We start from the raw sequence: 26714 nt of genomic DNA on the forward strand, positions 1-26714 counted from the left end.
CGCTGTTTCCTTCAGTAGACAGCAGGACAACTCCGGAGAGGTGTACGATCTCCTGGGGCTTATCTTTCAATACTCACTGGCGTATACGTGTATGTCTTTTATTTCTGATTTACACAAACCGGAATTGAACAGATCCCTTCTCGTCTTCTCCGTACGGCCCTCCCCCCACCCCCTCCACAGGGTGGACGGTGGCTGTCCGGTTAGCAGCGTAGGAGCTGCTGCCACCTTCCTCCGTGTTTCTGTCCACTCTGGATCTTGGAGACTTTTCCGCATCCACACATAGAGGTCGACCCCTTCTTAATGGCTGCTTAGTAATCGGTAGCACAGATGACCAGGATTTATTTAGCTTGTCTTCCGTGGATGGACACGGATGGCGGCCGGGTTGTCACTGTCACAAAGGGTGCTGCAGGCGGGGGTGAGGTTGGGGGAGGCTTGGCGGTGCCAGAGCCCGAGATAGCAGCACAAGGGCCAGGAGCCCCACCTCTGGCCTCATGAGGTCTGGGTGTGCCCAGAGCGGGACAGACGCAGATGGAGACTGGCACTGACCATGACCGGCTGGGGGAGAGGCCCGGCAGGTGGCCCTTATCATGGTGACTCAGTGGGCACGAGGGGTGGGCCGCAGAAGCCAGCCCTCCCACCCCCCCCACCCCTGCCCCAGTGGTCAGTGAGCTCAGAGGGTCAGGGCGGGTACACTGAGGTAGGACCAGGAAATGGCAGGAGGTGTCCATTGGTGGCTGAGGGGAAGGGGAGTCTGTGCCTCTGTGCCCACCCACTTCCTTTACGCCCTCATCCACCGGGTTCCCCCCTGGGGGGCTCGGGTGGGGCCCTGGTTAGCCCGCACCCTCCTTCTATCCTGCTGTCACGCCAACAAAGGGGACGTTGGAGTTCAGGGTGATGGCCTCAAGCCGGATGCAGCAGTCTGGAGGGACCCCGCTCTTCTCGTGACTAAAGGGGCCCCACCATCTGTGTCCTGGGGAGGGAGAGGGGTCTCCTGGCGGAAGCCGCTCACTCTGCATGTGCTCTGTTCCCAGGAGCCTGACCAGGTATATGAGGGGATCACCTTCGATGACTTCCTGAAGGTGGGTGTCTAGGAGGAGAGGTGGGGCTTGAGGGGTGTCCGCTGATCAGGAAGAGACCCGCATCTCTGCGGAAAGGGGTCATGCCTGGGCGTGACCTTTAAAACACATGTTTTACTTACTTTTATTGGAGGAGTAAGGTTCACCTGTGGCCAGGGCACTTGAAGCAGTCCAAAAGGGTTCCAACAAAACCTGTCTGTCTCCTACGAGTCCCTGGTCGCCTTTGTCATAAGCATCGCTATTGACGGTTGGAACCAGTTTCTGGAGTATTCTATGCCTATATGAATACCAGGTGTGTGGGGTTTTGTTGCTTGCTTTTCCTGTGCCTTGGCTATAGCCGCCCAGTCTTCCAGCCCCCACAGGTGGGCACCAGGCCTCTGCTGTCCCAAACGTGCTCTGAGGTTAGGAACCAAGACCCCTCACTGCACTGATGGGTACATACCCAGCGGAGGGAGGCGAGCCCACTCTGCCCTCTGGCACTGCGTGCGTACCTTGACAGTGGGTCGGCCAGGCTCATTCTGGAATTAGAGGAAGGACAGAAGTCGGGGGAACAGGACCCAGAGGCTCTGGTCCAGTGTGCCATACCAGCCTCTGACCGACCTGAGGGAGCGGACGGGCCTGGGCCTGGAGCCCGGCCAGGACTTGGGTGGTCACAGCCCCACGGAGCCCAGGGGCAGCTCAGATGGGCGCTCCTCCCAGGCTGCAGGGCTAACCTGGCCGGTCAGCAGTGAGCTCTGCAAGGGAGGGGGCAGGCAGCAGAAGCTTTTGGGTCTAGGTGGACAGCCTCCTCTGTCCTCACACACCAGGCCTGGACGGGCAAAGAAGCCCGAGAGAGCCCGCTTCTTCCCCAGAAGGCTTCCCCTATCCGCCGCCCCATGGCTCCGGTGTTCCCCAAGCCTGTCCCCACACCACGGGGGCCTTTCCTGACCAGCTAGCCCTTCCGCTCCCCTGAGCCTCACCAGTGCCTCTGCTGCCACCCAGCATTTAGCAGAAAGCACCCTGGGTGCCCAGGTAGCTTCCCTGGGAATGAGGGTTGGAGCTGCTCCCCGGGAGCCGGACCTGATCGCTCTGCACCCTCACCAGACCCCACAGCACCCAGAGCAGGTGCAGGAGACCACAAAGTAGCTGGGGGAACGGTGGGCGTGTGACAGTGGCAAGCGTGGGTGCCGACAGGGCTCTGATTGAGCCTGCTCACAGCCTGGTGACTGTCCCTGGAAATGCTGCAGGTGACAGCCCGAGGGTTTGAACTTGTCACACAAGTAGGGAGACAAGTCATGCCCACCGCGGCCAGCCATTTCTCCATCTGTGGCCCTCTCGGGCCCTGAGTGGCCAAGGAGCTGGCAAGTGTAGTCCTGGGAGTTGGCGGGGGGGTCTGTAGTGTGGCAGATAGGATCGGGCGGCCTCGAGGTGTCCCCCGGGGCCCAGGCCGGGAGGGACTGTAACGGCAGAACCAGGACCAGGTAGGTATGAGGCAATGGGCATCTGTGGGCAGAAATTATCCTTCCCGGGCATAAGCTTGTGTGTGTAGAACAGGGTGACCTATCCCAGGGACGTTAGAAAGACCAAACTGCTGTGACCTTTTAATTAAGGAAGATGGCTTAATAAAACTTGGCAGTTGCACAGTACTTAATAGCTTACAAAATGTTCCCGCGGATGATTCCGTTTGAGCCCCCAGCGTTGCGTGACTTACGTGGGCAGCGCAGGTGGTGGTCTCGGCATTGTACTGATGAAGAGGAGGTTTAATGGGGTTAAGGAATCTGCATGAAAATCAGCCCAAAGTGGGGTGGGTGGGATTGAAATGACTTGGAGCCGAGAGCTTGGATTCCGTTCTTAGTAATAACTTGCTGTGACAATATCAGAAGGGATCCAAATGTCAGAGCCAAATTAACCTGCCGAAAGGCAGAGGGAAGTTTCTCTTCCTCGCTCAGCTCACGGTCTTGAAGCCAGCCCTCTGGTTTTCACCTGCCCTGGTGGCGGGGAGGGCGGGTCGGGGGACCCGGGTGAGGCCCCGGGCCGGGCGGTGGTGGGAACACACGCTCACAGTGCTCTGTCCGTTGCAGATCTGGCAGGGGATAGACATCGAGACCAAGATGCACGTGCGCTTCCTTAACATGGAAACCATCGCCCTCTGCCACTGACCCGCCTGCCCCCCGAAGCCGCGCTGTGCCCGCAGCCTCCCACGGGGCCCGAGGCCGCAGGTGTCCTTCGGCTATGGCTCTTGTAAATAGTCCCCAGTCCTCCGCTGTCTCGTTTTCCCTAGGGTGTGGTATGTGGAACTTCGCTGTTTTTATCTCTAATAAAAAAAGAAAGCGGTTGGTTTGTTAATGAACGTGGCTCCTGTCTGTTTCCCACGGCCACTTGGTGGTCTGGCCACTTGGTGGCACAAGGCTGAAAAGGAGCAGGCAGCGGCTAGTTTCCAAAGGCTGGTTTGGCAGAGAGGACGGTTTCTCCTGCTTTTTCTGGTTTAATTTGGGTGAAGTGTTCACTCTTTTCGCTGCACGAGTGCTGGGCAGTCGGGCGAGGCACGGCAGCTCCCCGCTCCGTGGTGGCCGGGATGCGGGTGGCGAGGCTCCTGCGGTGTCGTGACCCGAGCGTCTGGGCCGGAGGAGAGGACAAGGGGGACCTGTGGTGACGTGCCTGAGGAGGCCTGGCTGCCGACGCCCTCCCGGGCCCAGCGTGGGGCAGACCCCAGTGGTGGTGGCAGCAGGGGAGGTGACTGTTCCAGGTCAGTCGCTCCCAAAGCTCTAGTCACCTTCTGATTCAGGGGCAGGCTATGCTGGGGGCAGGGAAGTGAAGGTTGTCCACCTGGTTGGGGGCTGTGTCCAGTGGGTCAGCAGAGGCTGGCTTGGGCTAAATGCTCGGAGTCGGCGCTCAGTGGGGCCAGCGTGGCTGTGGTCACCATGGTCGGTCACTGCTGGTGGCATTCCAGGCCTCCTCGCTTGGTTCCTTCCATCCACACTCACCGGGAGTTTCCTCTCTAGCCTCCCAAGAAAGTTGTGGTAACTGACAACCGCTGTTATTGGCATTCTGCATTTCCACGGCTTTGTTACTAGGTGTGCGTCAGGGTTCAGAACGTGAAAGGTGCAGGAGGGCACCCCACGCGGCCTTGATCCTGGGCTCGCCAGGCCCTGGCTTGCCCTTCCCGGAGGCACTCAGGTCAGCCCATTTCTTCGACATCTTTCTGGGGCCGTTCATGCGGATGCAACTGCAGTGCTGAGGATTTAAGTGAGAAGCTGGAACCAGGCAGTGAGGCGGGGTGAAGGGAAGTGTGATCGTGTTTGGGGCAGAAGTCCCGAGGCTGGTGCACCGTGGCGGTGGGGGTTTGGCAAACGCTCCTCATTTAGGACCTTGGAGGTGAGAGCGGACCCTTGCTGGCATCCTGTTGGTAGTCTGCGCGTAGCAGGACTGCCCCCTGGACCCCGGGGCCTGAGGGATGCTGGCCTCCACTACCCCCAGGTCAGGGCGGACGGCTGTCCAGCAGCGTAGCCCCATCTGTGCGGAAGTAGAGAGTGTCTGAAGTCACTTCCAGACCTCTGCTGCTTAGACTAGCACTTCCTCAAGTGTTTTGCCATTTCCAGAGCGGTAGGTGGGGGCGAAGGCAGAGGCCTCGGCTTCCTCCCCTCCAGGTGTCCGCCATCAGGTGGGCCAAGGAACTGGGAAGCAGCCAGCCAGTCAGTTTCCTGGAGCGGGACGCGGGGCCCCTGTCCGCCCTGGCTGCTTGGGGATCGTCCTGCTGACGCCCTCGGTTTCCCGGCTGCCAGTGGGATGGCCTGGTGCGTGGAATCCGGCGCTCTGTCAGCAGCATCCCTGCTGGGGGAGCCCCCTGCAGCCTCGCGGAGGCGGCCCTCCTGCCCTTCCCCAGCCCTGGCAAGCTGGACGGGGACCCCCTCTGCCTTTGAGCAGTAGGACCGCTGGTGTGGCCACCATAGGCCTGGATCTTCTGGGACTCTCCCAGTTTGCTTTGATGTTGTGCTCCTCCACAAAGGCAGTTCGTTAGTGTAAAGCGTTTTGTATAAATAATGAATCTTCCATCAGCCTCTGTGGCCTGAGTTTTAGTTTGGGAGATAGGGGCATATGTGCATCCCCCGTGGGCATACATCAGACGTTTTCATGTGCTCAGACCACTGAGGGTCACGGCTTACCTAAACAGCTAATTAGAATGAGAGCTACTCACCACGTCCGTGTGGCTCTAAAGAGAGCTCAGTTGTTCCCAGTCACCGAGGGTGTCCTCTGATTGGCAGGGTTAGGGTGGCCTGCAGAGTTGACCGGCCTCCCACCCGCTCCCAGGGTGCTAAGCATGTGAGGTGGCCGTTTTGCTCATTCGGTCCTTTAGGGGATGATCAGGGTTGTCTGTTAGTTGGTGCAAACCTGCCTCTAGAAAGGGCAGGTTAATTCCCCACAGTCTAGCAGGGCTGCCGGCCTTTGGTTCACAAAGAGTTGCCGCTCCGGGCATGGGGGATGGGTCTCAGGATGGCCATTTGGGCGGTGCGGTCTATGCAGAGGCAAGAGGCTCAGAAACCGCACCTGTTACCTGCCAGGCCAGCGAGGGTGCCTGGGAGGGGCTTTCGGGCTGCACAGCCACCCCCGCCCCCCGAGGTCCTTGATGGAGCACCTCATCTGAAGCAAGTGATGTGCGTTTTGGAATTTGTTCTAAAACAGGCAGGTTGGTGAATCAACAGATATACTTGTTGAACAGCCCTCCCTCTATCAGGAATGACACCAGCGGCTAAAAGGAAATGGGCAGAAATCAGTGCTAAGTCAAATATTTGAGGGAAGCACGGTCATGCTTGGAGGGCCTCGGGCTGTGGGTGGGGACCGAGCTCGGGGAGGGCGCGTGGCAGTGGTCAGGTCGCATGTGGGGGCCCGGTCCCCTGCCGCCGCATCACGGAAAAGTTACCAGAACTCAGCTTTTAGGTGTTAAAAGAATCTGGCAATTTGACACAAATGCATCGGTCTGGTAGGTTCACCAGAGGGCTGTGTCATGGAAATCGAAGAGGAGAAGCTCGGGGGACACATCCTGCAGCCATGTTAGACAGGAATTATGGTAAGGGAAGAGGGTACGATCATAACAGCTCCCAATTCCAGCCAAGCACCCTCTTGCTGGACTTGAACAAAACAACTCTATTCTTCTCTGGCCCAAGGGACTAGCAGGTTCTTTTTGTGCTCTGCTCATGGGAGGCCGGGCACCTGTGCACCTGCCCCTGCCCCCACCTGCCTGCCGAGGCTAAGCCGCTGAGAGAGTTAAACATACAAGTTGCCTTGGCAAGGGTTTTGCAAACACCTGCTTTGCAAGCTGTCCTCCCACACAGTGACCTTGGGAAGGCCTTGGAGAAGGGGAGCCAGAGGAGCCAGTTTTTTTTTTTTTTTTTTTTTTTTTTAACCACAACTTCCCAGGGCATCAGCACTGCCTTTGTCTCTGGGCTCTTCCAGAATCGGGAGGCAAGTGCCAGCTGGGGTTCAGTGGCAGGTGACCTTGGCCCCGCGGTGGCTGCTCATCCCTCTAACCCGACCAAGTCAGCAAGGGGACCAGGCTCCTCCGTGTTCAGCCCCAGGGCAGCCATCAGGGTGAGGGGGGATGCTGAGCAGCAGCTCCTGCCCACCCCCCGGCCCCCCAGAGGGCATGGGCCAGCCCACTGCTGCCAGTGGGCAGGGGAAGAAAAGATGGGCCCGGCTCAGCCCCTGGGGCTGCGGAGAGTGTTCCCTCCCTCCCAAGGGAAGGAAAGGCCCTTGGTGCCAAGCCTGCGTGGAAAGCCTGCTGCTGGGAGCCTGAGGTGAGCATCGGAGACCGAAAGCCTGCCCTGCCTGGCGCCTGCCGGAGACCAACGAGAGGGAAGCCGCCACCACACGGCAGAGGCGGCCCTGGCCAGAGCGAGGCCGGCAGGGCCTGCCCGAGCAGCCAGGTGAGCATCTGGCCGCAGGGGCGAGGCGGGCGGGCCTGCGTGGCTCACAGAAGCTCCTGGCCGCCGCTGCAGCCGCTGCAGCCGCTGCCTGTGATGGCAGGCCACCAGACGGTTCTAACGGGAGGGCTGTGCCCTCACAGGGGGAAGCAATTTCTCCTCCATGGTGGGCAGGGTCCGTCTGCAGTTAAGCTGGTGTTTGTTTGTCATTTAAGTGCAGGGGGGGGAGTGCCATCCGCCTAAATGTGGGGCCTGTAATTCTGAAGTGGGGTGCTGCGGTAGAGGACGTCCTCTTTCCCTTTCAGAACAGACCAAAAGTCTCCTCTTGGGGGCATCGTCAGCCCAAGGTGCGATTTCTCCCTCCTGGGGAAGGTGAGGCCATCCCCAGAGTAGCTTTTAAACACGTTATTGGCTGGGCAACAGCCGCACCAAGGCAGCTCATGGCTTGGCTTAAAAGGCACAGTCTAGGGGCAAAGAGGAAATTCTCTGGGCTGGGGTGGGCCCAGCCGTCCCCTTTGAGAATCTGATGAAAGCCAACCGGACTTCTTCCCAAAAGTGCTCCTGTGTAGTTTTGGGTCTCTTGGATCCCGGGCTAGGAACCTGTGGAAGGGGTGGTTCTGGGTGGTTCAACTCTACTCTGGGCCAGAGCAGGAACTGTGGTAGGCGGGGGTAGGTCCCAGGATACCTGGCCAGGGAAACCAGTAAGTGAACAAGAAACGGATTTTAAAAATTTATTAGAACCAAAAGACATTTTATAAAGTATAAGCAAAAGGCAGATGACATTTTAAGACCCAAGAGCTCTGGGGTACTGGGCCCTCTGGCTCCCCCAGTGACATGAGTTTCTTCTCTTTAGGGGAGACGGAGGGGGAAGAGTCTGAGCAGCAGAAGAGCTACAGAAGAAAAGGAAATGATACATCTGCTCACAACTCTGAACTTGCAAAGAAACTCCCTCAAACTAGCCAACGGGGATGAAGGTAAGGTGGGGTGAGGGGAAGGGGTGGACGTGGGCCAAAGGGTTTTCTTTAAGTCACTGGGTAAATGTTGATTTCTAGAGGAACTCTGGTCCTTTCCCCACCTTCCACGGTGTAAAGTTTGCAGCAGCAAACTCGGATTCAGTCTGGATCTGATAAACCCTCCTTCACAGAACCAGGCAATTTTCCTTGAGAGAGGTTATAAACAGGTTGGGGAGGAAAGAAAACCCCTATAATCGTGACACTTTATACTGGACTACTGTTGGCAGCAAATGACAATAGTTTAAAACTATTTTTAGTTTTGGTAGAATTTTCTGGGTTTTCAAGGAACTTTCATGGCTGCAAAGCTGGGAAGGGAGAACACATCTGTAAGATGAGTGGTGAACTCAAACTGAAAGGGCCTGCCTCTTAAAAGAAAAATGTGTTTACTTAGCGGTCCAGTTGCACTAGGGCTCTGAGAGATGAAAAACCTTAGAGAGCGAGGTCACGAGGGGGTCAGAGCACCACATGACAACAGGAGTAAATACTTCATCTGCTAACTGCAGACTAGCTTCATTTCGGAAGTAATTTGGTTGAAAGGAAGCAGAAGGCCGTCTGAAAGCAAGGGACGATTCCCAGGTGCGGCTCTTTCTCTGGGTCCACTGTCCTATCGAGTTGCACAGAGGTTTGTAACGATGGAATATCTTAAGCACTCTGAAAATACTTCCAATTTTATACACTCATGTACAGTAGGAGAGCTTCGTTTTTCTCTCGGCTTCATGTGGGTAGATCATCCCCACCCTGAAAATCCTGTGCATAATTACCTCCTTTCTTCGGTTTCTCACAGCCCCTTGTGCTTTTCTGTATCAAGAGGTGTATATTCTGGAGGTGCCTGGGTGGCTCAGTCAGCTGGGCATCCTGCTCTTGATCTTGGGGTTGTGGGGTCGAGCCCTGTGCTCAGCAGGGAGTCTGCTTAGGATTCTCTCACTTGCCCCTCTACTCACTAAAAAAAAAAAAATTTTTTTTGGCTTTCCAAAGGCTGGTCCGGTGTAAAATGGGGCCAGCATAGGGTTTTGGTGTTATGATTAACTTTGTGATTTGTTGGTTTTCTATTCCATCATAACCCTTAATTCCTCCCTTTGGGGTCACTAGTTGAGGTGACAACTATCCATTTATCTATTTTTGTCTCACTTCTCTTTGTCTACTCTGGCCTCACCCCTGGGGTTTTGATATTCAGTGTTTTCATGGCCCAGAGGGTTCACATTTTCCATTTTTTTCACTTTATCTAATTTTATTGCATCAGGGGGTCCACTGACTTGGGCCTGGATGTGTCTTTGTGGTCTTCAGACAGCCATTTTCTGTGCGTGGTCTGTGGATATTTAAAAAGGCACAAAACCCTAATTCTATTAAGTAAATCCTCTGAATCCATTTTTTTTTTTTTTTTTTTACTGATTGTATCTGTTGATCACGCACTAGGAGCATGGACTTTCTCTTTGTAGTTCTATCAATTTTTGCTTTCATATTTTGAAGGGATATTAGTAGCCACTGCTCAGAACAGTCTAAATCAAGAGTAATGCAATGGTTTGCCCTCTTAATCTTTTGGAAGAGTTCCCCAGTACTGCCCTGCTTTCGCCCAGTGGTTTAGGATCCAGCTTGTCCATCCTAGATGGAGGGTGTTTTTGCAGCCGATTGGTAGAAAATAATCTGTGGTGTCCACAACATGTGATACAAAGTAAACAGTCCTTAATGCAGTAAGTGTATTAATATAAACTGTGGTAAAAACTGAGAAGAGAGTCCTGCTAGCCTAGGTTTGCACGGGGGGGGGGGGGGGGGGCGGGGGGTAATGGACCACCCAGAGTGCATATGTGATCTCAGAGCCCCATTCCCCTGAGAGCAAAGGGCTTGAAGACTGGAAAGGTGGCGAGCAGGGCCCTGCAGGGTAGTGTACAGATGGTGGGGGGAGACCCACCCCATCACCAGGGCAGCAGATGCAGGAGGAAGGAGGGACAGTGTGTGGCACTCAGAGCCAGAGAGAGAAAACAACGCCACTGTCCTGCCCACAGGCAGTTCAGGAACCTGTAGGGTCCGACAGGTGTGGGCTAGGCTGGGGCGGGAGGGGGGGGCTTTCTTCTCCCAGCTCCCCCACGAGGGGCGCCCTCAACCACGGTCCTAGGGAAAGGCGAGCGCAAGGTCGTAGCTGTAGGCCGGCGCCGTGTCGCCAGATGCTCGGCAGACGGGAAGCGCACTCTGGAAGGCCAGCCGGTCCACGGCAAACTCGTAGGCGTGGATCAGCCCGCGGTGCCTAGAGGAAGCACAGGGCCAGCGAGCACGTCAGCACAGCGCTGCCAGCCCCCACCCCAGGCTGCACCCAGGACAGTGCTTCCTGTAACACGCGTGTCCCTCAGACACTCGGAATCCCCAGACTCGAGACAAGTCTGGCCGAGGGCATGGCTGGGGCGGGGGAAGAGAGGGGGAGTCACCCCGCAGCTTGAGGAGGACGGGGCTTGGCCACCAGCACGAGGAGTCGAGCCCCGGCCAGGCCCCTGGGCGCCCCAGCTCTCCTGGGGAGGCCCTCACAACTGCTAGAACGGCCGTGCCTGAGAGAAGACCCTGGCGGGATTCTCCTCACAAAATCAAACTGAGAGGGGCTGCTCTGAACCCTTGCAGCCCCAGCCCACTGACCTTCTGTGAGCGGTGAAGTTGTCCAGGTCCGTGTTGCGCACCACCCTCTCGTAGGGCACGTTGGCCGTGATGAGGCTGTGGCTGGTGAAGGACAGGTGACGAACGGGGTGCCTGGAACACAATAGGAGAGCCGTAGGAAAGGGAGCCCCCTGAAACTGGGCTCTAGAACCCTATGCCAAGCTTCTCATTGACAGAGGACAAGCCTGGGTGCTTGTCTGGTGTTTCGGATGTCAAGGAAGTTAGCCGCCTGCGGTAGAGAACAGCCCCATTTCGGGCTGGCTGGCCTTGGGTAAGTTCTCCAGGTTCCCCAGCTCATGGTGTGGGGCTGAGTCCTAAAAGCCTCCTCCTTTACCATGGAGGTATGGACCATCTGCAGGTGCTTTCATGCTGCGACCATGTGCAACAATGACTAGAGAGGGGATAGTGCCATACCCTGGGGCCGGAGCTGCAGGAAGAGCTGCCCTAGAAGGGGAGGTGGACCGGCTGCTTAAGGCAGTTCTTTCGGGGAATGGCACCATGGCCGAGTTCTAGCTGCCTTCTGGCACCACCTGGTGGCAAGTCCACGCATCACCACAGAAAGCCGGAAAAAAGATGACACACCTGCTCGCTGAGTAAGGCCCGGCTGGAGAGAGTCAGCAGTGTAGCTCTCACCCAGGGCTCGAGTCTAATAAAAGCTGCTGAAGGGAGTGAGCACTAGCTCCCAGTGCTCTCTAAGCAGCAGCCAATTCGTCTTTTAACCTTGCCTGCTTTTGCACCTTGACCTGGACTGCCCTACCTTATGCGTCGGAGACTCCACTGGGTCTTGCCGACCCGAGCTGGGCAGGAGTCCTGGCAGCGATAACAGAGGAGCTGCCTCTCCAGGGACCGGGGTTCCTGGCCTGAGAAACGGAACCCCTGCAGCCGGCCCAGGGGCTACGCCAACGACGGTGTGGGGAGCTGGCTCAGAGGCCGCCTGGCACCGTGAGCACCCCGTTACCTGGAGTGCACTTCCCACAGCTTTTGGCTCATCCTATAATCCCACACGGAGACCAGGCCTTCCTCGCCTCCGCTGACGATTTTCCAGTCATCCATCTGCACTGCAGAGACTCCCAGTTGGTGGGCAGACAGCGACAGGGCGATTTTGTCAGTGCGGAGGTCGTGGATCCTCACCCTGGAAGGCCCAAGACAAGCACAGAGAAGGGAAATGGGATGCAAGTTAAAGCCTGAAATGACACATTCATCCCCAGTGGTGCTGGTCTATGCACAACGATTTTGTGAAAACAGAACATACAAAAACCCCTTCGGTTGCAAACATCTAACTACCAGCAGGGACGTTATATCCCCTTATGCATGGTCACAGAGGCTAAGATGCACGAGGAACGAGCTCGCTTACAGTGCTTGCAACTCTCTAGTCAGAATGACTTAAAAGCCCCTGGAACAAGAGAGACTCAAGAGAAATGCCATGCTTTCTCTGCTCGACAGGGAAGATGCCTGCCCTGAGCACGAGTCTGCTCCGAGGGAAGGTGAGCGGGGACTGGCGTGCAGCTGTGCAGGCTGCCCCAGGGGTAAGTGAGGTGTCCAGCACAGTAGTAGTGCTGGCCGTCTAAGATTCTGTTAAGGGCAGCAGATAAACCAGCCACACGCGTCTGCAACCCAGACCCTTACCCGGTTGGGAAATAACACTTTTCCGGTCTTTAACTGACTCTGTAAGTTCATTACCTTCTTGTTGAAATTTGGAAAGGGATGTGTCTGTCTATGGTTGACTATGTGGACAGTTGGCTGCCACTTATCTGAAGTCTCAAAGCAATTACTTGCTTTGTCATAATCTGAATTTAAGAACCTCTTTACTCTTTACCTAAGAATATGTTGAATTTCCACATATGGACAAATTAGATAATGAGACAGAAATTTCTCATCCAGCAGAAACACCAACATAGTTCTGGAAATAAGCCACAAGAGCAAAAATTAAATGTGGCAAAATTTCAGTACAGGTGAATTTAACAGCCTCTGCGCTGCAAGTCAAGAAGGAAAAGACCCTACCACCCAGCGGGGGAGCTGGACAAACCCAATGCTGACATGTTATATGTGGTCCCGACAAGTGTTGAGGGGAGATGATCTGAAACACATTCTGTGTCCTAAACTCTCAGTTATGAGCATGCACACACTAGATCTATTGTTTTCAGAGTTATGAGGAACATTAATTTGAACCAAAAATTCTATATCCAGTGTAGCTACCAAGTTTAAATGCATAATTAAGATTTTTTTTTTTTTTTAACAGAAAAAGACCCCAAATCAGCTACCTGTGGATACTTTCGAAAAGAAAGGGATGTAGCAAAATCCTGGCAGAACACACAGGCCCTGGAGAGATGAATAAAACACTCAAATGTAGCACCAGATCGACCACTCAAGACCTAACATGCTTCCTCAGTCATGGATGCACGCTTCCTCAGTCATGGATGCACGCAGGACAAACTCACATATTAACAACAGTAAGTGCTCTGAATGGATCACAAAGTAGAACACAGGAAGGGTGGACTTCAGGACAAGAAGCTTTAGAATGACGAAGGGGAGAGTTTAGTAAATGTTTGGTAAAACCGCCCGGGGTTGGGGGGGGCGGGGGGGGGAAGAAAACTTACACGGACCTAGTTTTTGCAGTTTTTTAATCTACTCAGGTTTAAGCTGATTTTCTTAAGTCTCCAAATTTGAAAACCTAAATGAAATAAACAACTTTCTAGAAAAATGAGAATTGCCCAAACTGACCTGCCCTGCCCCCCCAAGGACAGAAAGGGCTACAAGGAGCAGACTGAGAAAGCCATCAAGGGCGCAACTACCCCACAAACCAGCTAAATGGGCCCCTCCTGGACGGAAGAGCCCAGGGACTCTGCCCACCGCTCCACAGCCCGGCAAGGCTTCCCACGTCTGTCTGTGAAGCCGGCATTCTGTCCTCCCCCAAACTGACCGTGACAGCAGGGTATCAAAGACAACACGAGATCGGTGTCGGCGCTCGGGCCAAAATACAGAATTCGTCAAGGATATCTATTAATCTAGTTCACCGAGTCACTACAACAAATCATGGATACTGAAACGTGAGGAGATAGAGCACTTATTTCTAATGAAGGCTTTAAGATAAACAGTGATCTTTTACTAATACTTCACATTGTTTTAAAAATTAGGTACAATTAGGGCGCCTGGGTGGCTCAGTCGGTTAAGCGACTGCCTTCGGCTCAGGTCGTGATCCTGGAGTCCCGGGGTCGGGTCCCGCATCGGGCTCCCTGCTCGGCGGGGAGTCTGCTTCTCCCTCTGACCCTCCTCCCTCTCATGCTCTCTGTCTCTCATTCTCTCAAGTAAATAAATAAAATCTTTTTTAAAAAAAATAAAAATTAGGTACAATTAGATACAAGAATAAATGAGAAGTGGACAAGTTTATTAGAAATGATGGTTGAAGATAATTCAGTACCAGCTCAGAATCAAGTGAAATTAATATGTCAAAATCAACAGCTATCCTAGGTACAACCAACCACTAGTTTTAACAACTGTAAAAAGATCTCACTTATAAAAGCAATTAAAGACTATACCCTATAATAACTTTCTCAACTTGGAGCTCCACCAGCTACATTGCATCAAAATAAATTCTAGATGGCTCAAAGAGTTAAGTATAATTAGCTACAAGAATATTCAGAACAGGGAAGGCCCTTCTAAACCAAAAAAACCTCAAAGTCAAGAAGGAAGATATTGATAACTATATATAAAAGTGCTTAATATTTTCCTACATGGGGAAAAAAAAAGTCAAGGCAAATGATAAACTGGGGGAAATGTTTGCAACAGAGGTAACTGGCTAATTTCTTGTTAAAAAAATTCATTCGAATTGAAAGTAAAGATTGGCAACCCAATATTAAAATAAGAGAAAAGCTAAGAAAAAAAGTTAACAGGAAAATACTAATGGCTTTTAAACATGTGTGAGATGTGTTCACTGGTAATGAGAAATTATGAACTAAAATTACATTTGGATACCACCTGTTGCCTATCTATCTACCTGGCAAAGGTCAAGTTTGGTAGTAAACTCTGTGAGACCCTTCATGCTGGGGAGCCTTGGACAGACAGGTACTTATGTATGCCTGATGTGAGCATGCCTCTTTGGGGTGTGATCTGGCAATATTCAACAAACAATATACTTTACTTTTGACCTAGCAGTTTTGTTTCTAGGAATTTATCTAGGCTGTATCTAATATGTGTATAAAAATACACACATGGACATATAAGGCCATTAGCTACAGCACTGTTTTTAGTAGCAAAAGATGGAGTTTCTGTTTCAGACAACTTACCCTCCCACTGAAAATCACTTAGTACTGCTGGACAAATAACACCCTTTAAAAGGCACTGCTGGGTTCACAAAGCAAGCGACTGCCCCAGGACCCAAGCTGGAGAGCAGCCTGGACAACCTGGGGTGGGGCGAGCCTTCTGGTAGGTGCCAACCTCAGGAACCAGCGGCAAGATGGTAAGACTTGGGCCCACCCAAAATGGGGTGGGGAGTTGGAGTCAAGACGCCTGCCTTAAAAAAAAAAAAGCCACATAAAACTTCTGGAAATGAAAATACCACTCCTGAAATTAAATTCAGAAGAATTTGTGTATTAGACAATAAATTTGAAAGATAACCTAAAATGGAGCACAGATAAACATGAAAAATGTGACTGAGGGGTTAAGAGATGCAAATGATAGAAGGGGACAGTTCACCATGGGGCAATATCCGTAGAGTTAATGGTTGGTATTTTTCTAGAATTCATGAAAGGCATGCATACTCACACTCCATGAGCACTAATCAAAATAAGAATTACATATTTCTAAGTATCCTACTGAAGTGACAGAAAGAGGTCCTAAAAGCAACCTGAGGAATAAAGCCATCACCGGTCTAGGGCTGGGAACAGAGGGGCCGGGACTCTCGTGGCGCTGGCAGCACAGTTAACCCGCCCGTCAGTCAGCCGGAGCGCCAGTGAGTGCGGGGCGGCCACACAGCAGGGCCGCCCGGCCAGCAGGCGGCGCTCACCAAGCCACTGCCACTCGTGAGGAGCGTGGACCCGGGCTGTGACAGGTGTGGACGTGCAGACACCCCGTGGAGGAGGACCGGGCTGCTCAGGAAGAGAAGTGCGCAGAAGCCCGGCTTCTCCGTTGTGCTTTTGAATTCAGCTCTGAATGTGTAGGTCACCTGTTTAAGAGAAGCTGGAAAATTTTAAGATTTTGGGGGTGCCTGGGGGGCTCAGTCAGTTAAGCGTCGGACTCGGTTTCAGCTCAGGGCTTGATCTCAGGGCTGTGAGATCAAGTCCTGTGTTGGGCTCTGAGCGCTGGGTGTGGAGCCTGCTTAAGAGTCTCTCTCTGCCGCCCTCGCCCCCCGCCCCCACTCTCTCTTTGAAAGGAAAAAATAAAGGGAAAAAATCTTAAGATTCTGGAAGGACACAAACTGGTGACAGCAGGTACCTGGGGAAGATTGGCAATAGCAGAACGAAGGGGATAAAGGCACCTTTTCCTTCTAAGTGGAGACACTGCGGGGTTGTTTCAGAAACAGGAACTCATTCGTGAGAGGGGAGGGGGCACCCCGAGTTCTTCAGGGGTACGGGCTGTGCTGTTTCTTAAGCTGGGGGGTGGATGCACAGGCATTCCATGACTAAACTGGATACATAGCTTACATACGCTCCAGATAAAACTGGACTGGAGAAATACGTAGTCCCAGAACATGGAGATGCGCTCGTTCTTCCTGGCCAGCGCGGGGAACCATCCAGGCCCCGCAGCGCGCTGACGAGCTCTGTGACTAGGGCCGCGCGGTCCTCCCTACTCAGGGAGGGGTCGGGGGCTACAGATGCGGGGAGAGCACGAACAGGCTCGGAAAACAAAAGTCTCCCTCTCCGCATTTAGAGCCACTTGAGGCATTTGTGCGAAAGAGAAGGGAGAAAAGGTGTAAATGCTGTGAAGGGAGCACTGCCCGTAGGCACAGCTGCACTGCTCACTCACAGCACCTTGTAAAGGAAGGGGGGGGAGGAGATTCTAGCCCAAGTACTTTTCAGTGCATATTTGGTTAATAAGGGTCTATTTTGCTGGGGTGATTTTCATAAAGAGCTCCTCTGTTGAATATTTATACTCCATAATTTACAGTTTGGCTGTTAGGGAGACAAAGGCAAACACAAATTTGGTCCAGAAGTTCAAAGTTTGCCATCTGTTTTCCTATTGTATTTAGATACCAGCATGGATGGCTCCAAACACAATAAACAAGTACACCAAAAGATACAGCATTTGTGTAACATCACTAAGGAAAACAAAAACGGGCCAAAAGAGACTTGAACTTCTCCCCCCAGGAAAAAAGGAAAAGCATTTATGACATCTCCTTAGAGAGGCATCACTTTGCTTTCTCGTCAACAGACAGAAATAGCACACCCTACGGTGTGCAAAGTCCACACGAGCCATTCAAATCCACATTAAGAAACCGGTGTCTGCCTCGAGCATCTGACAGCGTGCGCCACCACCCTGAACCGTGTCCCTTGGCCAGGCGTGCAACCTCACCCTCCAGTCAGAGACTCGATGCTGGGAAACAGGTAGCACGACAAATGGGCACAAAATCCTGCCAAGACAATGGATTCCAGGGCCAGAAAGAAGCCAATGGTAGATATCGTGAATTCCTATCTAGCGAGTATTTCGTCAAGTTTGCCCGTTGAAAAGAAAAATAATTGGTCCGAGAGCTGTAATTGTATTATGTTTAATATTCATGGTTGGGTTTGGAGGGCTGTTCCAACACTCCCTCTCTCCAGCCCTTCTCTAATGAAAATCACACCCTAGGAGTCGGCTCTAGCCCGCCAATTAAAATAAAAGACACCAGAACCTTCCAAAGACTCCAGCAGAGGAGCATCCATCTGATGGGCAGGATAACGTGCTGGAACTGAGAGGGAGGCACGCTCTGGTTGGTCCTGTGCTAAGAGCTTTGAATAACTTATTATAACACTTGCAGATGGAGCAAACACAACATTTACGCCCCGCTCACTCTGTCTCTGACAGCGGGCAACAGCACACCACCACTTCATATTTGTCGGGGCCAGAAGTAAGCTCTGAGACTCTTTAGCTGGGGGTCATCACTCAGGGCTCGCCTCCCATTGGTTTGGATTAAATAGTCCCGAATGATAATAAGGCAAACTGTATTTGATGGCAAAGATGAAGCCTATTCAGATTCTGGCTCGGCAGTTTCATTTAGAAGGACCTGACCTGAAGCTATATTTCTATCCAGAAAATAGAGGGAACAAATAAGAAAACATTAACATGGAGCCTTTTTTATTAAAGACCAAATTAATCAGAAAAGCTAGTGTTTGTTGTTGTTGTTGTTGTTGTTTTTCCAAGAAACCAATACATGATTCTGTTTTGTCCTGTTGAACCTGGGCTATTAGAGAATCTTAAATATAACCTTATATGCCAGAATCAAGAGCTTTATCTCTGCAGCACTGACGATGGCCTCTGGTGAAGGATTCACTGTCAACAGCAACTAGAAGAACATACAATTTTAAGTAGAACGAGCCAGTTTAATTTTGCAACTCTAGGCTCTGCTCAGAGCTCTGCATTTTAAAGCTGTATCTCTGAGGTTTGGAGTTCCCTCGGACTGCTCACTTGACCTTCCTGGCCGCTTCCTCAGTGGGGTAGCACTAGATGGCCTTGGAAAGCTCTGTGAACATCTTGCGATTCCCAGCAAGCCAGTCCGCCGTGATGCCAGTGGTGGGCAATAATGGTGATGTATGTACCCCGCCCCCAAAAATAAGGCACATGATCCCACATTGGAAACGTGGAAATATTTAGCTTATTTTAATATCCTTTTAGATTTTAAATTTCAATCAGATGGCTATACCTAGAATAACCGCTCTATTTTATGGTCAACTGATTTTCAACAATGGTGCTGAACAGTCCGACAGGGCAAAGAATGGTCTTTCAACAGATAGTGCTGGACATCCATGCAAAAGAATGAGGGTGGGCTCCCACCTCACAGCATATACAAAAATCAACTGTAACTGCATCGGGACCTCAATGGAACAGCCAAAACTAGAAAAATTCTTGGAAGAAAACTTATATTAAAGCAGATCTTCATGACCCTGGGCTAGGAAATGGCCTCTTCAGTGTGACACCAACAGCACTAGTGAAAGAACAAAACAGATAAACTGAACTTCATCAAAATTAAAAACTTCCGTGCTTCAAAAGACACCCCCGAGAGAATGAAGGGACAGCCCACCGATTGGGAAAAAAATACTTACAAATCATATCTGATAAAGGCTTGGCATCTCGAATCTTATGAAGGACTCTTACAACTCAATAAATAAAAAGACAAGTAACCCAGCTAAAAAAACAGGCCAAGGATCTGAATGGACACTTATCCAACGAGGCCAAAAGCACATGAAAGATTGTTCAACACCATTAGCCACCAGGAGAATGAAAATCAAAACCACGATGAGCTGCCACTTCACACCTGTTACGCGATAATTAGAGACAAGAGTGAGGACTGGCGAGGATGTGAAGCAATGAGAACCGTCGCCCACTGCCGGTGGGACTGTCCCATGGTGCAGCCACTTTTTGAAAAGAGTCTGGAAGTTCCTGAAAAGGTTCAACATTGAGTTACCATATAAGCCAGCAATTCCACTCCTCAGTTTATAGCCAAGAAAACTGAAAACCTACGTCTACACAGACATTTGTACTTGAATGATACAGCAGTATTTGTAATAGTCAAAAAGTGGAAACAACCCAAGTGTTCATTAACTGATGAACGAATAAATGTGGTATATTCATACGATGGCATACTATTTGGCCATAGAAGGAATGAAGTAGTGATTCATGCTACAATGCAAGTTTAACTTGGAAACGTTATGTTAAGTGGAAGAAGCCAGTCACGAAAGGTCGCATTTTATAGGATTCCGTTTATATGAAATGTCCAAAACAGATTCATAGAGACAGAAAATAGAACAGTGGTTGCCTAGAGCTGGAGGAGCCAGAGGGAAATGCGGTGTGGCTGCTAGTGGGTACAGGTTTCTTTTTAGGGTCATGGTGATGGCTGCACGACCTTGTGAATGTCATACAATTTAACTTTGTGGATTGTACAATTTAAATTGGCAAATTGTAGGCATGTGAATTTATCTCAATAAAGCTAAAAATTTAAAAACTCATCTTGAGATTCCAGGGCGAGAAAGGCAGTGGGAACTGTTGGTGCAGTGACGGTCGCCTTGGCAGCCCTCTCCCATCCTGACATAGGCCCTTAGCACCAACTCCCACTTAGATTCTCCCTGCAGAGCACTGATGAGCTGCTCTGTTCCAGATCCCCGATTTCATGGTGGGGAATGAGCAGGTCACTGATGAGGAGACTGAGAACAGACAGAATAGAAAGGGGCCTCCATTAACACAGCCCCCAACTGCCAACTACTCATTATTTAAATCATTGAAGAGAAAGTGGGAGTTCTGGTTCTGGCCAAGAAGAAGCCTGTTACTGCCTGTCTCCTGCTGGCCACAACCAAATCCTCTGGACGAAACACAAAGCAAATACCTGAGGACACTGAAGAGTCAACTCCGGGATGATGGGCTGTGGAGGAAGTGGCCGCATGGGGAACGGGTTTCCACTTTTTTCCCCTCTTCTCTCAGCCATGCCCCAAATATGAGCTCCAAGAGTTGTGTGGTGGTGTAAGAGCTCAAACTCTGAAAGAAACACCACCTTTCTGAAGAACCAAGGGAAAGGGCCCTTCCAGTCCCAAGAATGTGTGTGTTGGGGAAGGGATGTCTTTGTGGGGATTTCCCCTGCTCTTTTCTCTTTTGCTTTGTTACCACAGAGCTGCAGGGTGGTAGTGAAACAGGCAGGGAAAACAGAGAAACCCTCACTTCTGGTCAGAGGCCCAAGAGAAAGGAGCTCCTGAAGGCTGGAAAGTGGTGGGACGAAGAGAGGAAGAAACTGAAGGAGAGCCTATTACCGTCTGTACCAGACCCCACACAGCTCCCAGGCTTATCTCCGAGCTGTGCGCGGGACGGCTCCAACGCGGTAGAGCAACAGCTCTGAGATTTCAGCTCACACTGCCATCTTCAGACGACCTGAATAGACCTTTTTCCTGAAGACACAGAGATGGCCAATAGACACATGAAAAGATGCTCAATAGACACATGAAAAGATGCTCAATACCACTTATCAGGGAAATGCAAATCAAAACCACAATGAGATATGACCTCATGCCCGTCAGAATGGCTAGTATCACAAAGAAATAAGCATTGGCGAGGATGTGGAGAAAAGGGGACCCTGGGCACTGTTAGGGGGAATGCAAACTGGTGCACAGCGGTGCAGCCACTGTGGAAAGCAGTATGGGGGATCCTCAAAAAATTAAAAATTCCACCGGGGGGTATTTACCCAAAGAAAACAAAAACACTAATTTGAAAAGATGAACTCCTGTGTTCACTGTGGCATTATTTACAAGAATAAGATATGGAAGCAATTTAGGTGTCCATTGATGGATGGATGGATAAAGAAGATGTGGTATATATACACAATGGAATATTCTCAGCTATAAAAGGTGAAATCTTTCCACTTGCAACATGGATGGACCTAGAAGGTATGATACTGAGAGAAATAAGTCAAAGAGAAAAAGACAAATACCATATGATTTCACAGATGTAGAGTCTAAAAAACAAAACAAGCAAACAAACAAAAAACAGAAACAGACTCATAAATATGGAGAACTCGTGGTTGTCGGGGGTGGGGGGGGTAGAGTACAATATTCCAGGTATAAAATAAATAAGTCCCAGAGATGCAAAGTACAGCATAGGGAATACAGTCAAGAATGTTGTATGGTAATAGATGGTAACTATACTTATCCTGGTGATAATGCATAAATGGCCAATATTATTGGATCACTATGTTGTATACCTGAACTAATATAACATTGTATGTCAGCTATACTTTAGTTAAAAAAATAAAAAACCAATACCATCTCAGACTAACCCCTGAGTAACATTATGTGTGGGACAGAGCCAGAGAAGCATTAACAAAACCTTTGAAAATTGAGCTGACACTGGAATCGCCAGCCACAGAAGATAGAACTTGCAGTCTGAACCTAACCAGGGTCACTGCCCATTTACAACAAAAATCTTTTTTTTTTTTTAAAGTAGGTTCCACGCCCCAGAGTGGAGCCCAACATGGGGCTCTGAACAGACGCTGAGATCAAGAGTCAGACGCTTAACCAACTGAGCCAGCCAGACGCCCCCTAAAACAAAAATCTTAACATTCTCCAGAGGATTATACAACAGGTTCCAAAGTGGACACAACATAACATTTCAAATGTCCAGGATACAATCCAAAATTACTTGACATACACACCCCACCCCACCCTCCGCCCCACAGAAACAAACAAACAAACAGAAAAACACCAAAAAACCCCCAGGAAAATGTGACCCACTCTTAAGGGAAAAAACAAATAACCCAGATTTGGGGAATCATCAATAAAGGTAAAATGGTAAGAAAGAATGATGTTCTGGGCAGACAAACAGATCTATATGCAAATTTTGAACTCAAAAGATCTGAAATAAAAAATTCACTGGATGGGCTCAGTAGGGAGAATGGATACAGCAGAGGAAAGAGTCATTGAACCTGAAGTTAAATCGAAGAGTTATTAAACAGTCTGAAGGACAGAGAGTTTAGGGAAGAAAATGAATAGAGAGAGCATCAGGGGCCTGTGGGATAATATCAGAAGGTCTGACATCATTGAGTCCCAAAAGGAGAGGAGAAAGGGATTAGTGCAGAAAAAACATCTGAAGAAATAATGATTTGGTAGAAGATATAATGCACAGATTGAAATGCTCAGTGAACCCCAAACAGAGGTTAAACTGAAACAACGACAAAGTGGCCTATTTCCTTCAGTCTTTCTCTTGGTAACCTATTCAGGCTTCTCGTGTTATCATTCCTAAGCCATTAATTCATTTTGCCTTCATTGAGCAAACACGTACTTTCATTTAATTGAAAATACCATTGATCATAAGCACCATTATTTTGTGTAACATCTAAAAATGCTGCCAATTAATTTTAAGATGTCCTTATAAAGGACACGCCCTGACTGCACAGCTGTGAAGATGTAAAAAGGGCATCTTCGACTAAACACAGAACTTGGTGCTGAGCACTCACTGAGCACTGGACGCTGTGGTGAGAACAGACCCGAGCGCACTCCTGATGTTACTCCTCGCTCTTCTTGGTTTAGCAGGAAAGGGCAAAATGTGCCAGGGAGAAGCACCAGCCAACAATAACTATTTCCACCCTAATCATTCTCTTCGTCTTTATCAGACTCTGTCTTTTCTGGAAAGGATGAGATGCTAGGTGAGCTATTCTTTTCCTTTAAATTTTAGCCTCACCGCCCCCCCCAAAAAAAACTCCTTACAAAACTCCATGTTTGCTAATTTCCTTACGTTCATGAAAAATTATTTTTGTCTTAACCTGTGACAGTTTTATGTATCTTTTGCTAGAGCACTAAGAGACCGCAGTAGAAATTAAGTTTAAAAAAAAGGGGGGGGTTCCAGTTTTTTAAAATTGCATCGGCCATTAAGTGACAACCAAGTACATAGCTCTCTTCATAGTATCTGACCCCTTACTCCCACTTTTGAGATAAAACATAAGCTGTAAGAGCCTGTGCATACATCTCTAATGAGATCCGACTCCTAGCTAGTAAGCCTTTGCTGAAAACACACACACACCCCTTCCCTCTACTAGATTTGAGAGTCTAGATTCCTTATTCTTTCTTTTTTCCAGATGTATAATTTTTTAACCCCTGTGTTTCAAATTCATTTTGCTTTCACTACTATTCTGATCATAAGGAACAACGGCAAGCCCCTGACAGCCCAGCAGCGGTCAAACAGCCAGCACAGGTCTAGGACTGCCCTGATGAAACGCCACTCTGAATAACCCCCTTCTCAACTCCAAGCCACTAGTCTGTTCTTTACATCCACAGAGACAGAGGATTAAAAAACAAAACAAACCAAAACCCACACTGCAACACTGGTTTCCTAACGAAACAGACTTCCCACGGGCAAATCTATACCTGAACATGATCAGAGAGCCGTTTTACACAGGGCCTTTAGCTCCTCTTCTGGCAGCCCTGCTTTAGGAGCTTTACGGAGTTTGTCAGTCTCCTAATGGCAGGACGCGTTCAGCTGACAAGGGTCAGGACAATGTGGCTTTAACTGTCCCCCTACAGCCTACGGGGTTACGTTATGCAGGCGCTAGAGACCTCTTCTCTGGAACACTACGGTGGTTTCCTGGGAGCCTCGCTGTAGTTGAACACCTAAATGCTCATGCTGTAAACAAACTCTGAAGCATAACCTACGGTCCTAAACCCTTCCATTTGGATGCCCCCGAGAGCCCTCTGCATTTGCTCTCCTGGAAAGAGAGTAGTAGCGGCTCTGTCCCTGGGGGGAGATCCTACCAGATAACCGTGGAGCCTTTGTATGGCTCAGTCTGGAAACTACAATATGGAAGTAAACTGCAAACTGACTGGTTTCGTTTGCTGGGCCACATGTGGGGCCACTTACCAAGCCTAGTTTTTTTTTAAGAGAAAAACTGGACATACACTGAGGAGTTTAATTCTTGAGCTCAGAAATTATCAGCCATTTTAGGAAGCCTTGAGAAACAATTTTCTTTCAATAGAGCACACTCACATCATCTTTCTGCTCTAAGGGAAGGGGGTAGCAGCGGGGTGAAGGTCAGGAGTTGAAAATATTATTTGACACGATAATTATTTTTGCAAGCTGCTGCACTGGTGCGGCCGAGGTCTGAGACTTGGCAAACGGGAGTGCCCGCCTCGCGATCTGATCCCCCCCACCAAGCAGCCCACCACCTGCAGCCCGGGGCCGGGCCGGGGGAGGGGGCGCTGGCAGACCCTGGCCTCCAGCCATGCTACCTCTCTTCGGGGCACTGGATCAGACACGGCAGCTAACCAGCCAAAAAAAAAAAAAAAGACAAGGGGGAGAGGGAACAGGGAGGGAAAAAGACCTAAAATTTGGACTCAGAGGGTCTTTTCAGACACTTTAATCCTTTCGTGCTGATGGTTCCTGGAGCGTCCGTGGCTGGCACTGGACCCTGTAGCAGGAAAATCCGACTCCCTAAGCCAAAGCGTTAAAGAGAAGACTGCTAATCAGCTAAATAGAAACTGGAATCTGTTCCCATCAAGTCCCTTTTTCCCCCCATCACCAGAGGGACACCATAGTGTTCTGAAATACACTCTTGACATCATTTGGCAGGCAACCCCATTCTGTTGAACACGATTCAGCCCTTAGGTTATTGTTTTTAATATTAGAAAGTGAGCTTTTAAATGCCAAACAAATTTTGCAGCAGGGGGACAAAAGATATTCCAAGTGGTCTCACTGGACCTTCCACCAACTGTGTCCACCAAATGGCTTAAAAGACCACCTTCCCATGGTGTTTCAGAAATGAGGCAGAGACATAGCTCTGTCCAACTATTACCTAATGCAAGACTTTGTTCTCCAAGTTCACAGAGATGGTATTTAAGGATCAGGCTGAACTGAGGCAGGCAAGGCTGTGGAGTGAGAATGTAGCCGTGCAAGCAACAGAGGGAACGAGCGAGCACGGCGGAGGGGCAAAGCCCCATTACAAATGGCCGGGGCTAAAAACGTGGCTCTTCACTCACACCTACCTCCTGTCCATGTTGCCACTGACCATGAGGTTGGGAGGGCTGTCCCTGAGGTTGACGCAAGTGAAATCACCAAGCGCGTTGCCCAGCTTCGAGAGGCAGCGTTCTGCTTCCAGGCTGTACACCAGGATCTGGGAAGGAAGGAAGATACGTGGGTGAGCGGCTGCATACAGCAGGCCTCCATCCAACACTTCTCATTCCGGCACCGTCACGCAGCTCCCCTTAACGGAGATGTTCTGTGAGTAATTTCCTGACCTTTTCCAGGATAGGGATATGGCTCTTAGAATGACAATAGGAGATGCAAAAGAAAACAAAAGAACATCCAAAGAATTCCTCAGGCCAAGGTACAAAAATCATAGGACACAAAGGAAAATGCCAAACGGGGACATTAAGTAGCCCAATTTCCTAACCTAGAAAGAGCAGCATGGAAACTAAGGGTCACTGACTGTGTTGGATTTGGAAGGCGCCTTCTGATTTTCTGATGTCCGCAGATGAGCCAGCCTGTGTTCTCTTATTTTTCCCCTCTCTGTATTGCTATCCCAGAAGGTAAAAATTCCCAGGATGGATAGTTAATCACTACATGACAGATGATTCTTTAAGACTAAACTACAAACCAAAACACAAAGTCTTATTCCCGAACGTTAAAGTTTTTTAACTGAGGTATAACTGACATTCCCAAACCTTTCTCTCTTTAGCCACTCTCCACTTGCTAATTTTAGGAGGTTCTGTTCTATAAGGTGTGGAAGCAAATAAAGTATCCTTGATCTCCAGAGAGTGTATTCATTATGACTGAACATTTCTGTGTTTTCTCTCCAGCGGGAAAAAAAAAAAAGGATGATTCATAAGGACTCTTTCTAAAGATTATTTAAGTCTTTTACTAAAAAAAAAAAAAACCCATAGTAATTCAATTAATTAACATTAAATGCTTGCTTTGGAGAGGGTGCCTGGGTGGCTCAGTCGTTTGAGTGTCTGCCTTTGGCTCTGGTCATGATCTCAGGGTCCTGGGATGGAGCCCCATGTCAGGCTCTCTGCTCAGCAGGGAGTCTGCTTCTCCCTCTCCCATTGCCTCTGTGATCTCTCACTCTCTAATAAATAAAATCTTCAAAAAAAAAATGCTTGCTGTGGATTAGTCACTGTTGTAAATACTTAAGATACAGCCCCTGTGCCCTAGAATTCACAGTTCAAAAGCCTCCCCATTCTCTCTCTTTCTCTCTCTCTCACTCACACACACACACACACACACACACACACACACACACACACACACACACACACACACTTCTGAGCATGCATTCTATTCTGTTGATCATGTGGTTAAAATGACTGGACTCAAAAGTTTTAATGTTAATATTTTGTAGAGATTCTCCTCCCTTTGCACACACATGAAAATCATGTGCTATCTTTTTCTTCTCAACCTTACATTTATCAATTTATCAGGATACAGATTCTTATTTC

The 26714-nt window shown here is 49.9% G+C and overlaps 2 protein-coding genes and 1 long non-coding RNA gene across 5 annotated transcripts in view; 2 read left to right on the forward strand and 1 right to left on the reverse strand.

The window, feature by feature from the left end:
- The window catches only part of TESC (tescalcin), a 45912-nt gene extending 42507 nt beyond the window's left edge, over nt 1-3405 (forward strand). For 2 of the 3 annotated variants that reach the window (XM_088019485.1, XM_028116543.2), the window contains exons 7-8: nt 1032-1079; nt 3137-3405. In XM_088019485.1, coding sequence (XP_087875611.1) covers nt 1032-1079; nt 3137-3214 — 126 coding nt within the window. In that variant the 3' untranslated portion in view covers nt 3215-3405. The remainder of the gene's footprint in view (nt 1-1031; nt 1080-3136) is intronic. The other variant, XM_088019486.1, reaches the window with a different exon arrangement.
- A 3790-nt stretch (nt 3406-7195) lies between these two features.
- Nucleotides 7196-26154, forward strand: LOC114219079 (uncharacterized). The gene is made up of 3 exons (XR_003611309.2): nt 7196-7947; nt 12863-13073; nt 16808-26154. It is a non-coding gene; the product is annotated as an uncharacterized LOC114219079 (long non-coding RNA).
- Nucleotides 9751-26714, reverse strand: part of FBXW8 (F-box and WD repeat domain containing 8) — a 121105-nt gene continuing 104141 nt past the window's right edge. The window contains exons 8-11 of the mRNA XM_028116507.2: nt 25263-25390; nt 11582-11755; nt 10606-10716; nt 9751-10225 (exon numbers count right to left, since the gene is read on the reverse strand). Of these exons, the coding sequence (XP_027972308.1) occupies nt 10093-10225; nt 10606-10716; nt 11582-11755; nt 25263-25390 (546 nt within the window). The 3' untranslated portion in view covers nt 9751-10092. The remainder of the gene's footprint in view (nt 10226-10605; nt 10717-11581; nt 11756-25262; nt 25391-26714) is intronic.

Source organism: Eumetopias jubatus, unplaced genomic scaffold (assembly GCF_037043125.1).
Source record: "Eumetopias jubatus isolate StellerSeaLion01/CBP00866 unplaced genomic scaffold, mEumJub1_p1.0 scaffold_16, whole genome shotgun sequence".
In the NCBI taxonomy this organism is placed as follows: Eukaryota; Metazoa; Chordata; class Mammalia; order Carnivora; family Otariidae; genus Eumetopias; species Eumetopias jubatus.